Source organism: Rhododendron vialii, chromosome 4a, assembly GCF_030253575.1.
Source record: "Rhododendron vialii isolate Sample 1 chromosome 4a, ASM3025357v1".
Lineage (NCBI taxonomy): Eukaryota > Viridiplantae > Streptophyta > Magnoliopsida > Ericales > Ericaceae > Rhododendron > Rhododendron vialii.
Window position 1 is genome coordinate 10,292,042 of NC_080560.1, and position 13,575 is coordinate 10,305,616.

The 13,575-nt window shown below is 37.7% G+C and overlaps 1 protein-coding gene across 4 annotated transcripts; it reads right to left on the bottom strand.

Moving 5' to 3' along the window:
* Positions 1-1,259: 1,259 nt before the first annotated feature.
* LOC131321974 (probable protein phosphatase 2C 52) lies at positions 1,260-7,917 on the bottom strand. 4 transcript variants are annotated; one of them, XM_058353045.1, is made up of 7 exons: positions 7,687-7,917; positions 5,977-6,035; positions 4,596-5,071; positions 4,164-4,508; positions 3,953-4,070; positions 3,645-3,868; positions 1,260-1,862 (listed from the first exon to the last, which is right to left on the bottom strand). In XM_058353045.1, the coding sequence occupies exons 3-7, from the start codon at positions 4,854-4,856 to the stop codon at positions 1,392-1,394; spliced, it is 1,419 nt and encodes a 472-aa protein (XP_058209028.1). In that variant the 5' UTR covers positions 4,857-5,071; positions 5,977-6,035; positions 7,687-7,917; the 3' UTR covers positions 1,260-1,391. The 4 variants fall into 4 exon arrangements, with proteins under 4 accessions (XP_058209028.1, XP_058209025.1, XP_058209026.1 ...); XM_058353042.1 differs by lacking the exon at positions 5,977-6,035; XM_058353043.1 differs by lacking the exons at positions 5,977-6,035; positions 7,687-7,917 and adding an exon at positions 6,934-7,015.
* Between the last annotated feature and the right edge of the window lie 5,658 nt (positions 7,918-13,575).

Consider the following 13,575-nt stretch of genomic DNA (forward strand, 5'->3'; position numbering starts at 1 on the left):
GGTCTTTACATCTCACTTTATGAGTTTTTTTTTGTTTTCTCTTGGCACATGATCGTCGCTGGGATAGGTGTCAACCTCGTTGGGATAATCCTTGGTGTAGTGATGCCGTTCTCTCTCTCTTTTTGTTGCTTCTTGTTCTTCTCCTTTCTCTTTAATAAAATTTCTTCTTCGATGTTCAAAAAAAAGAATAAGAGCATTTTTAATAGAACAAAATATAAGTCCATTAACATTTTTCGTAATCAATGACATTGTTCTATTTGAAAATTTTGTTTGTATACATCAGCACTTTTTTTTTTTTTTTTGAACACAAACATATCATATGGATATCAGTACCTTTTTTTTTATAATCAAAAGGGTGAGAGGAGGCGACCAGTGTCGTAACTCTCCCATGGGTATGACCATAGGAGCTCCCTATCCGCCAATAGAATGTCCGGTTTGAACCATAGCTACCGTCCATGAGAACGTGCCGTCGCCACGACCAGGTTGGAGTGGTTGGACCTGGGGCTTTACTAACTCTGACATCATCACCAACGACTAAAACGGCCAGTAAATGCTAAACTTCGATTAAGGGTTCGGACCAAGTTTTGAACTTGAAATGGACGGGACAGTCTCAAATTTTGACCGTACATTGGTTTAAGCAATGGTTTGAATTACTCACTAGCTCGTAAGAGTTTCTGACGAAATTAATCCAAACTATAGATTGCTTGTTTCTGACCAAATTAATCCAAACTATAGATTGCAACAATGAACAATCTAAAGTTGAACAGCCACGTTCTATCTTGTTCAGTCCTGTTATGACCCATCCAAATTCAAAACCGAGGAGGACCCAATTCCTTGATGATAAAAAGTATTGGTGCTCTCAACCGGATCCAGGGACCTTGTAATGAGCAAAGTCAATACAGGGTTGCAGTGAGCAATTTCAGCCGTTCAAAAGTGTTTTCAATGGTCCAAATTAAAAAAAAGCTCTTCCACAGAAGAAAATAACTGTTCCCTGAAAGAGTTTATTTCAAATCCGGACAGTTGATTGTTGATATAGACAGCTAAAATGCTCGCTGCAACCCTGTAGTGACTTTGCTCACTGCAGGGTTCCGGGTCGATTATCAACCTCCAGGTCTACCCAATACACAACTTTTATCAACATGCATGTGAAAGGAATTTTTTTTTACCTAAATCCTTCCCTTTGCCACCAAATCCTTCAAGCCACACAAACTTTGTACAAGGGCTACCCTGTTTTTTTTCTGCAATGAGAACTAGTAAAATGAAGCAATAGCAAAACACTTTCTCTAGCTTTCAACAGAATGCCACCAGTACAAACAAGCTCCAATTGCCTGGATTTTGTGAGGTTGAAAAAAAGACTGCTAATCCAGCAGTTTCCCATAAATTACAAAAGCTCAAGTTTTTGGTCTTTCCTCAGGAAATCTGGGAAGTTGAACAAGCGAGTTGACTCGCGTAACACCTTCCAGACCCGACCAACTCTGTTCTTCACCAACCACGGCTTCCGTTTCCCCATTTTCTCCTGTTGGTGTTTGTTTGTAGTGATCGCTTTCTTCGGACGACCGGACTGTGAAATTTCTCTGCAAAGATGGCTCGGAGTTCTGGCCGTCATCTGATTCCGCTGCATTCCCGCAATGATTGCTTGGGAGAGTCGCGGAAGAGAGCCCTTGTTCCTCGTAATCGGATTCAGAGTCGATTTTCCCGTCCAAAAATAAGCAAACTACTGCGCAGTCGTCTATTTTGGATGTTGGGTATTTGGTTTTCCATTCGCGCGCTGCTGCCTCGACCAAGAGTCTTGCAGCTGAGGACCGGGTTGGAGCAAATGATACCGTCTTAACCACATCATCGTTACTTAATACATCCCAAACCTGCAACAACACAACAGAGATAACTGAAAAACTAAAGTGGTGTTTAACTTTAAGATTAGGATATTTTTTAGGATTTTGATATTTGCGCTCCACTTTTTATTGATAGTGCTCCACTTTATTTATGAAGTTACTAGTTAAAAGTGGGATGCCATCAGTAAAAAGTTGAGCGCGAAAATCAATTTCCATTTTTTAATAGCAAAGATTAGGATATTTGAGATGCGAAAATTTAGAATACATTGCCAAGGGTTACATCACCGCCTTAAGTAATGCAGCTTAAATGTACTTGCTGCATCTATGATGTGTGGCCCTTCGAACCCGTCAACATGATTACAGCAGTTTCTCAAACTGCAGGGTCCATTTTAGAACAATAATGTGAGAGCTTCCACAGGGGGTTCATATACCTTTGTTGGTACGGGAAGTCTCCATGAATCGAGTATGCTCTCTCTCTTTTGTCATCGCTCATTGTTCGATACAATGTTGAAAATTTAAGAGAAGAAAAGGGACTTGACCATCCATACCATTCACCATGAACTCTAACGGCAAATTGAAGATTTGTAGAGTTTTCCAACTCTCTCTTGGTATTTGCATTGTTATGAGATAAATCCCGCGTCATCAGGAAGTATAAAACGCTAGGCGTTGCATTTTGAATGATTCAATCTACGAGAATAGCAGCCAAATGGCAACAGTGAAGAGCAACAGTTCGAGAGTAGAGGAGATTAAAATAACACATGAATGACTGTATACTCCTTCTTCAGAATGATAAGTAACCGATAAAATTTAGCACGTCAACGTTGTAAACAAATACTATCAATGAAGGATTCAGAGTCACACAATGACCAAGTCTAGTGGGGTGGATGAAATATTCCGAAGAACCGCTTGATTGACAGGTGCGGACAAATATAAGACCAAGTTCTTCCATGTGTGATTCTATGATGACAAGAGTCTAGTCTAATGTATCCAAATGAGAGTGCACTCTAGAAAGAATACACAACGAATTTGGCTTCCAGATTGGATACCAGTGGTAGTTCATACTGACAAGGGTACTGAAGGTTCGAGATTCAATGTCATGGGTGAAAAATTACCAAACCAAACAGAGCCTTAAGTCCCAATCAATAGGGATCGGCTACATGAATCCATTGTTTCCATTGAGCTCTGTCGAAGGATGTGGGAAAATCTGTGACATTCCTTCTACAAGAATGATCTGTTTAAACAACACACGAGCTATCCATACATGCTTTCCTAATCAAACCCTTGTGAAGGTTTCACTTTAATTTCTCCAACCATGCCATATCAACACAAAATTTGGAACCTCAAACTAGTTTGTGGAAGATCAGTCCCATTAAGCAACTCATATTCCCAAATGCATGACATTGTTTTCTGAACCAAAAAATAACAACTCTCCAAATGCACGTCCATATGCTTGGTTTCGTATGGATAATCAGACCCAGATGCTTGGTCCTCCTTTTCCATTAGGAACCGAAGTAGGAAAAACCAATTCCTTGGAATTTCTCTTCCTTACCGTCACCAAATTTAAATAACTAAATCGTGCTCTCAAGTGTTGCCTTAGCGCCCCTGAAGTGTTGTTGATTGACTTAAGAGTGTCAAGAAAATGTCCAAGATGAAACGCAAATCGTGGACGATTATCCACGCTTCTTGTGTGCAATGCCTAGGTAATTTCATACTTAGTCAGTTTCACTGGCTATGTTAACCCTCTACAAAATTATTACAATCTTTGGAACTAATTTCAATACATATAATGACACATTAGTGGAGAAATCTTACCCCATCAGAAGCAAGAACAATGAACTTATCTCGTTCCGTAAGACTCCAGTGGGAGAATTCCGGAATAGAGATCACCCCATACTCCTTTAAGCAGAAGTCTCCAAATGCCCGAGCCATTGCTAAGCCAGGTGCATCATCAAATGGCAGCCAAACTCTTGGCACTTCAGGCTCATCTTGCAATGCGAAGACCCTTCCTCTACACCGTTTAATCCTTTCAGCTTCCCCTGTAAATAAATAGCTAAATTAGACCGACACAACAAGGACATCAGAAGCAACAACCCAGCGATAGATTGATTACTAAAACATACTTGGCAAATCGGGCTTCAGATCAACAGTCAATTGAGTTGCCACCATGGAATTGTTACTGTCCATAGATCCCAAGATCGCCCGAGAATCCCCAATGTTTCCCATGTAAAGGTTTGAACCCTTGCATTCAAACATCAAACATGATGAAATTCGATAAGAAGCAACAAAATGGAAAACGAAACGGAACTCTTGGTAGTAGTACTTCTGCCATACCTGCTTCACTATGGTTACAGCGGTGCTACCACTGCAAAAGGAGTCCAAGTTAGGGTGGGACCTAAGCTCCTTGTCCATGGCTTTATATGATTTCAGAAAAGCTTCTCTCCATAGCAAATCCACCTTATCATCTTTAGAGCCACCCTGTTCACGATCACCTCCATCTGATTTATGATTCCCCGAGCAACAACTAGTGCTAGACCCATTTTGCTTCAATTCGGAAGAATTCAAGAATGACAATAGTTTCACAGGCAATGCCTCCCTTACTTTCCGTGCAACAAGATGGCCGTGTGGACCGTGGCCATCAAATACACCACAGAAAGTCACATCTTCTGGCATGAAATCCTGCAGAAATTTTCAAAGATTAAGAAAGCAGCTCCCAAATCCCAACAACGACAAATGGCATGTACAGAACAGAAGAATAGAACTTACTTCCCACACAATCATTGCATCCTGGTTTATACCCTTGCGCCCTTGCTGTGTGAATACACAAGAAGTTCGGCTCTTCCCATTTGTGAATCTCCGGTTAGGAATGGAGGACAGATGCTGCAACGTGGTGACATGGTCGGAATATGTTTTCCGATTTCTGTTTCTACTGAAAAACCGGAGGGGTAGACAAGAGGGAGAAATAATCTCTCCGTTGCTCGTGCTACTGCAACTACTCTGACTACTAGTTGAGAAACAACCCCCCATTTCCTCAGATTGAAACAAATGCACAAGAAGGCTCCTCTTGATCAGATAGTATAGATCAGGTTGAACTGTCCAACCACCACAAGACCGAAGAAACCAAAGATTCCCAAACACTAAAGATTACAGGGCAGTTTGGAACATAGAATAGGAATCTTGGAACAGGTTGTCAAAGTCAAATGCCAATCCACTGGAGCCGGCGTCAATCATAACGAAACCAGCTAAACCAAGTAAGAATAGAATCAATTAATCGCGTTGTTTATCATATATGCGGATAGAAAGGCTACAACATTATGGATGGAAACTCAACAAGTCAAGAAAACACATCTGGGCCAGAAGAAAAAAAAAAGGCATGTGAAGGAATATGACAAACACACAAGGCTGAGTAGATTGTTTGTCCTTCAACGCGAATCTTTATTATTTAAATCAGGCAGGATGATTATCGGTAGTTACAATAATACAAAGATAAAGAAGACAGAAAATCAGCAAATGCCAATATAATACTCCAAATGAAGAAGACAGAAAATAACATCTACAGAACTCAAAGTCTCAAACCAATAGAAAACCAGAAAACAGGATACCCACTAAGGTGTCAAACAGAACCAAAAAAAAAAATCGTTTGCCAATGACGCCATTCCACACACTCAAGGTGAGTAGAAAATTACCCAGTAGCTAAGTTTAAAAAATCCCAAATTTTAGCATTAAAAACATTACACTCTCTCTCTCTCTCTCTCTCTCTCTCTCTCTCTCTCTCTCTCTCTCTCTCTCTCTCTCTCCACATAAAAAACTTATCCCCATAATGTTTTTGATTAAGAAACGTTACACCATGCCACATACATTGGTAGTTAAATTTGAGTGAAAAACCTCCCCAAATCCCCCTCCACTTCTTTATTTGAAACTTCTACGAAAACGAGCTTAAGACTAAAATCGAGGGAGACTCTTTTGTTTACTCAAACTTTACAAGGCTCCTTCGTGTCGCTTAAATTTACCTCTATACCATAACTAATGACTCTTTTACTCGAATTATGCTTAGAGCTGCGTTTGCCCATGATTCATATCAAATGAAGCTTTTATTCACATTAAGTAAAAAGTGTGCGTAAAGTGCAGAGATATGTCTTAGACTTACCCACAAACTTAGACTTTAAGGGAGAATCTTCTAAAGCCAGGCAAGATTTCAACCTTCACCTGAATTCAATCTCCCAAAAGAGAGAACATTTATTCAAACACGATTTTCCCTCTCCGGAGCATATCAAAAAGTAAAGAAGGTAAAGCAGAAAAAAGACAAAGCAAAGGAACGGATTTTGTCAAAGCAGACAAGGAAAAGCTGGACCAGAGATCAAGTAAAAGTGTCTTCCTTGTGCAGAAAGTGAAAGATAATTCCAAGATTCAGTGAATCAACTTGGTTGCTGATTGAAACTACATTTGAAATCATAAGAAGTTCAAAAGAAACCGTTTGGTTTTCGGGAATGTTGTGTGAGAAATATATTCGCAAGGTAAGTGGGGTGAAGCACAGGAAAACGAAATCTGTTTTCCTTTGGGTTCTGTTGACAGAGAAATTTACGGAAAATCTAGAATTTCTTCTTTTTTTGCACGATATCAATTTTGCAAGAAAGTGTTTTCCTTAGAAAAGTTGAAGATGAGTTCCACAACTTTCTTGATAACTGAATACCAAGAAAATTGACCTTGGGGTTTGGCCCGATGGTCGTGTAGCGCTCATTTGGAGCGCGAGATCTAGGGTTTGACTCTTATGGACAAGAGGTTGGCCCTCGTTGTAATCTAACAAATACTAACTTACTAATATCCTGTACCAAGAAAATAACAAGAAAGTTTATGTTCCAACCACAACATTCTTGTTTTCATATTTTCCTGGAAAATAAACTGAGCCTGAAAAACCGCAGGCCGAAGTTAAGACATTGTTTGGGATGCCCTAAAACAAATTTTTTTTTTTTTTTAAACACCAAAAAACTCAAGTTTGCCTTGTTAATTAGCATCCAAATCACAGCCCAAAGCTCGAAATCAAACGAACAAATAAAGTAAAGTAAAATTCACAAGGAAACCTGTTTTGATTTCATTCCCCATATACCTTCTGTTTCTTGGCAACCAAACAGAGCGTGGATGGAGAAACAGAAACCGAATGATCAAAATGCCCAGAGAGAGATCTTTCACCATTAAAAACATATATAAACATTAAACAAGTTCAGTGCAATAAATAGCAAATTCAGAAACATGTACATATAAAAAAAATCACAAAAGATCTCTAATGTAATTTGGCCCTGCTAGTGAAAAGTCACATTGGTCCCCTCAGTTGAGGCGGACACAGTGGCGGCTTCAAAAAATCTAGAACACAACTAAATGAACAAAAAATGTTACCGACTAAATGAACAAAAAATATTACCAATTAATATCAGCTATGCCATCAAAAAAAAAGAAGAAGCAAAACAAATACTATAAGATATTACAATCGCACCCAATGAGTTTTCATAATTTGTGGGCTGGGTGATCAATTTTCCTTGGAATGGGTGTTCAAGAGTGAGAAAATTGGGTGTACAAATCAAGCTAAATTAAAATTACTACTACATAGTTTGGGTGTTCGAGTGATCATCCTTTACAGAGGGTGGAGCTGCTCTCGCAGATGTAAGCTGATCCGAATACTTGAGTTATAAAAAAATTTGCAAAAGATCGTAAGGTAAATTAACATTACAGGACTTTATTACATTCGCGAAATTCATAGGAAGGAAGCTATTGAGACAAAAAAAAAACAACAAAAAAAAGCAAACCATTTTCATCATGAGTCGCATAGCGTGGAAAAGTGAGTTCGAATTTCAAACACAATTACCTTGAGTTTATTCACGATTCCATGTTCTGGGTTTGGCTATTCTGAGAGAGAGAGAGAGAGAGAGAGAGAGAGAGAGAGAGATGTTCTAGTAGTGGTTGTAGTACTGGAGTAGTAGAAAACAGATGGTGCATTAATTGCGAAAGCGAGGAAACAGCAGAGAGAGAGAGGGATTGCCGTGTGCACTCCGGGCCGAAATGATTACAATCACGCAGACAACCCAATAGGTTGGTTGGTGGTGAAAGCTTTAAATTAACGAACAAGTTCAAAAAAAATTCGTTATATTAACTCTTATGATGCAAGTTCGTACAGAAATTTTGCTTCGATTTTAATTGTACCAAAGCTCTGGCTAATTGACAGAAGAATTAAATTCTAAAAAAATAGTTGAAGTGCACGCGAGCAAACATGAACATCTGAGTTTAAAAAGAAAAGAAATGATGACACAGAGTGATGTCCCTGTGCTCTTTTTAGATGGCGCCTTTTTGGAGTATTCTTTTTTCCCTTTTTCTTTTCCTCTCAGAAATAGATACGCACCTATTGCATACATCTGTCCGAATATATATATATATATAGAATGAGTTGAAAAATGATAATGTCAAAATTATTTTTATTTATGTCAAAATTTTAGTGCATAAAAACCTTATACCTTGCACATGGTATAATGGTTTTATGCATAACAATTTTGTCATTAACAACACCTCCTCCTATTTAAGAGGCAAAAAAAAAAAAAAAACACTTTTTGAAAAGCTCGTTCGTTTATATTGTTTGTTACTTAGGCCATGTTCCGCTAAGATTTTTATTTTTGAAGTACTTATTTTTCGTTTTACGAGATATGTCATTCTCTCACAATATAACGCCCTATGTGGGATCCTCATTTTATGTTAATGTGTATGTAAATAAGCATACAAGTGGCTCTCACATCGAGAGTTTGGGTTAAATGTATGTGAGTGTGTGTGTTTAAGAGGGTCCTCATACCCCTTCTTAATTAGCAATTACCTAGTGGAGGTGATAAGTGAAATTACTCTATTACCCTTCCGTGTTAAAAAAATTACGCATGCAAGCAGCATTGTTAATACAAAACTTGGAAGTATGCTTGACGAGCTTAAGCAAATTAACACAATATTTGGGACTTAAAAGGAAAAAAAAAAAAACTCAAAAAAAGTTGGACCTAGCTCCATTAGTATTTTTCATTCCCCCTCTCAATAGTTTTGTCATTATCATTTCCCTATTTTTATCGTACTTTATAGTTTTCTCCCTCAAAACACATTGTGAAGATTCTACTACCATATATGATATATGTAAAAGTTACGTAAGAAACTTCATGAGAGTCCACGCAGGCGACCTCTAAAGCCATGATGATCACCGGTCTGTCTTCTCCAAGGATGGCCCTAGGCATAGGCCCACCAAGCAACCGTCTAGGGCCTCCCGTTTGGACCCAATTATTGAGCCCCAAAATATTGAAATAGATTAAATATTATGTATGTCAAACATTTTTTAGAAAAGAGAATGTAGCGGGGTGGTAACATATATGCCCTTCAGCCTAGAGGATTCATGGCGGCATCATTATTTCGAGCTGCTTTTTTGAAATTCTGCGAAAAAATTGTTCAAATTGAAGGCGGTGAAACTCGAATTTGCATTCTAGGACTCCAAAAACCAGGCTCAAAGCATGCGTGCCACCATGCTACAAGGTAGTCTTGCTTGTCATGTTGGACAACCAATTTATTATATATAAAAGCATAAGAGGCTCCATTTTCATATCTCGCTTGAAACCTCCAAAATCTTTTGGCCGGGCCGGGCCGGGCCTTCTCTCTCTAATTTTCTCTCATAAAAATATGATCGGTGTTCTCTCATGCACCTTTGACTCTCTCTCTAGCTTTTTTTTAGCATAGTCATAGAGCCAGGGGTGGAGCCAGGAATTTTGGTTAGTGGGGTCAAAAATTAGATTCATATGCAATATATTTTTTCTGAGCACAAGTCCAAAAATAACTAAATTAAAAGGTTAATTATAAGATCGATATGCCTTAATAATTCATTTTTGCCTCATAATTGGCCCCAAAAGACTTGTTATATTTGAAAAATAATATATGATAGTCTCATTTCTAGCACTATTAACTCTCAAAAAGAAGAGAGCGCTTAAGATTTCTATATACTTAAAACAAGTTGGGTTAATTTAGAGATTTTATGTGGGATCAAAATAGCTAAATCATACTTATTCCTATGAAAATTTGGGGTCAAATTAATTGGTAAAAATGGGGTAAAAATTATATATATCCCTATAAAAATTTGACAACCACTGAAATCGGCCACTCTTCCTTGTATCCATGTGCCGCCGCCCCTGCATAGAGCTGAGGCAAAGAGTGTCAACCTCCTTAATTTATTGCCATGCATGGTTTATATCATGTGTCTGTTATAAATATGTTCACAAGTTATCTGTTCTGAAGCAAGTAAACGCTCTGGTACAAGCCACAAAAAAGTACTACTTTATCATTCACTTGCAAGGCTCACGAACCATATATAGAACTTGTGTACGTGGGCCATCCTAAAAAAATAAAGGGTAAAAGAACAAGGGATGGCCATATTGTGAAAGTGATGCCCATTGATAATCTAATAAGCTTACTTAGGCTACGTTTTCCTATTTGTTACGTACTAATTTATATGCCTTTTGGTGAGAAAAAAAAATGAGCAAGCATTAGCCTTTCATTAACAATTAGCGATTGCTGCCTCGATCTAAACCTATACTATGACTATCTTAATTGTGATCACATTTTCAAGTATAGATTCGCCCCCTCTTTTTCTGATGACTTAGGGAGTTGGAGCCAATTCACGCACACCTATGTTAATTCTTGAGGAACTAATCTCACCGTCTGCTAGCCAAGACCATTAAAGCCGGAAAAGATTCGCCCTCCTTAATTGCATTCCGTCTCATGGTCGAATTTTTATGTCCGTCTACAGGAGAGTAAAGAAAAAGAAAGTTGCAGTTTACTACAAGGAACTTGAACGCGAATATCATTTGTTTAAGTCCTTTTCCAGGAAAGCCATGGATTGGCATTATGTCACACAACCGAATTTTGATTTAGATTGATTCTGCAAAAGTCAAGAATCCCAAACCATTTTATGCAAAAACACGAAAGTTGCATTTGTATTACCAGTAGCTCATAAAGACCAAAATAGAGGAACTGATCGAAAAAGCTCTACATTAGCTGGAGACCTCACTAGTAAGGATTTTAAGGTTTTATTACCAAAAAAAAATAAAAATTTATTGGCTCTCTCTCTCTCTCTCTCTCTCTCTCTCTCTCTCTCTCTCTCTCTCTCTATTACCAGTAGCTCATAAAGACCAAAAAAAATTATTGGCTCTCTCTCTCTCAGTAGTTCATAAAGACCAAAATAGAGTAACTGATCGAAAAAGCTCTACATTAGCTGGAGACCTCACTAGTAAGGATTTGAAGGTTTTAGTACCAAAAAAAAATTTATTGGCTCTCTCTCTCTCTCTCTCTCTCTCTCTCTCTCTCTCTCTCTCTCTCTCTCTCTCTCTCTCTCTCTCTCTCTCTCTCTCTCTCTCTCTCTCTCTCTCTTATTGGTTTGCTTTTGGGACTGGGTCAAATGCATCATATTCATATTACTAATATCACCCACACCTGCCAGGGGAAAGAGAGTAACAGGGACTGCTTTCCCTATTATTTCGTCCAAAAGGCAGAGACATTTGTGCCTTTTGAATCCATGAAAAACAAAGCGACATGATTAAAAGTGATGATCATATTGCTTTAATCTTTTCTTCTTCTTCTTTTTGGCGAAAGCAAGTCTCTCTCTCTAAGCCAGTTCAATATGTATCTTACTTGTAGTGGCAGAATCATCTAGGCGTGGTCGGGCCTGCCTTGTAGGGTTAGGTCTCAAGACGGATCTCGGGCCAAATCCAGCCCAGAGGGCCAACAAAGGGATTTCGGAAAAACGCCAACCCACATTACTGATAAGGGCTCATTTCAACAAAATATATATACGTAAATCTGCACAAATATATTCAACAGCCAACACATTCAAGTAAAAGGCATGTTGGACAAAATTAACCTCATATGAATAGAGTCCTGGAGGATATGTGATCTCCTTGTGAACAGCCAATATGTTCAAGAACAATGCATCAGACACATATGAATGAAAGATCATCAGAAGTATCCTAACAAAGACAACAATGGGAAAATAAAAAAAACCGATGTACAAAAAAAAAGCAACAAACATTTCCTTCTGGAAATTTAAGTACAAATGGCAATCTTTGAGATTCTAATGTAACTTTGAAATTCAGTAGGACAATCTCTTGACCTATACGACATGGAACTTGCGACATAAGATATAGCCAAAATATGATAATGCAAAGGTCCAAGAACATGTGGAAGCAAGAAATAATTCCAATAATCAGACACGAAAAAACCAAGCAAGTTGAAGATCATTTTTAGCACTCCCTCCGTCCCACTTTGTTTCGTCTGTTTTCTTTTTTGAACGTCCCAAAAAATTGTCTATATCTCACAATCTATAATATTTTATATATTCAATATGGATCTTGTTTGATAGATCTCAATTTATTTTATTAAACAAAGTTTTCAAAATCATAAAAAATACAGTATTATAGATTGTGAGATATAGATAATTTTTTGGGATGTTCAAAAAAAGAAACAGGCGGAACAAAATGGGACGGAGGGAGTATAAGTAAACACGCCACTGTGCTCTTTCAACTGTCCTCAAAAAGGAAATCCCTGGGGAACCAAACCTTCGACAATAGTAAGCACACAAACTAACTGAACGGAAACATAGTGATGCAGGAGGGGGTGTACTTGCTCGATTTTGGTAGTTAAGGGGGTAAAGTTGCTCGAATTTAAACTTAAGAGGGTGAAGTTGCCAAAAAGTGATAGTTTAGAGGGTATTTTTGCAATTAAGCCAAAGAAAAAGGATAACAAAAGTAAAACCTTAGGAATCCACGCTAAAGGAACCCATGAAACCCGAGACTAGGGGTTGTACTCCCTCCGTGAATAATTAACTGTCTACTTTCACTTTTTCCAAAGTTTTTAAAATGAGTTATATCTTTTAATTTATACTCCCTCCGTTCCTAAATAAGTGTCCGGCGCGCAAAATTAGGCTTTACAAAACATGCATATTTTCTATTAAAAAATTTAATTTTTTTTCACAATCTAATAGAACTCATTGCTATCTATTGATTTGTGAAAAAAAATTAATTTTTTTAACGAAACAAATGCATCTTTTTGAAGGCCTAGTTTTGCGCGCCGAACACTTATTTAGAGACGGAGGGAGTACTATTTTTCATAATTTTTAAAATTTTGTCTAATAAAATCAATCGAAATCTATCAAACAAGATTCATATTGCATATAAAAAATATTATATTTTGGAAGATATAAATGATTTTTTAAAATGTCCGAAATAGTAACGTAGACAGTTAATTAGGGACGGAGGGAGTAATTGGTAAAGTCATCCACAACCAATACTCGAAAGAAATCAATTACATTTCATAAACTATCTAAAACAATATCTGAGGAGTCCTTTAGTACAAATAAAGATAGCTAACAACAGTATGTACTGCATAAATCCTAATATAACTAAAACGACTGGATAATACCAATATATGAATAACACAATAGATAAATGTCCTCCAGGAAAAAAACCGAATATCCTGTCTTGTTCCTTTTCACACAAACCAATTATCCATCGGCGGCGACCAAATATACAATTATGTGTCAAAACAAGAACAAGTATTCTAGCTATACATCACATGAAACAAAAAAATTAGAGCTATGCCAGCAAAATTAGGGAAACATTTCTTCCTTCAACTAGCAAACATAGAAGCATGCAGCTTATTGAGAAACACCATATGAACGACAATAGGAAAGTAC

Bases quoted from the DNA above. Each gene is read 5' to 3' on its own strand.
- LOC131321974 (XM_058353042.1), bottom strand. From the start codon at position 4,856: ATGGGGGGTTGTTTCTCAACTAGTAGTCAGAGTAGTTGCAGTAGCACG. The intron at 3,869-3,952 runs GTATGTTTTAGT...ATTTATTTACAG, and splicing joins TCTGAAGCCCGATTTGCCAA to GGGAAGCTGAAAGGATTAAA. The intron at 1,863-3,644 runs GTAAGATTTCTC...GTGTTGTTGCAG, and splicing joins TTGTTCTTGCTTCTGATGGG to GTTTGGGATGTATTAAGTAA.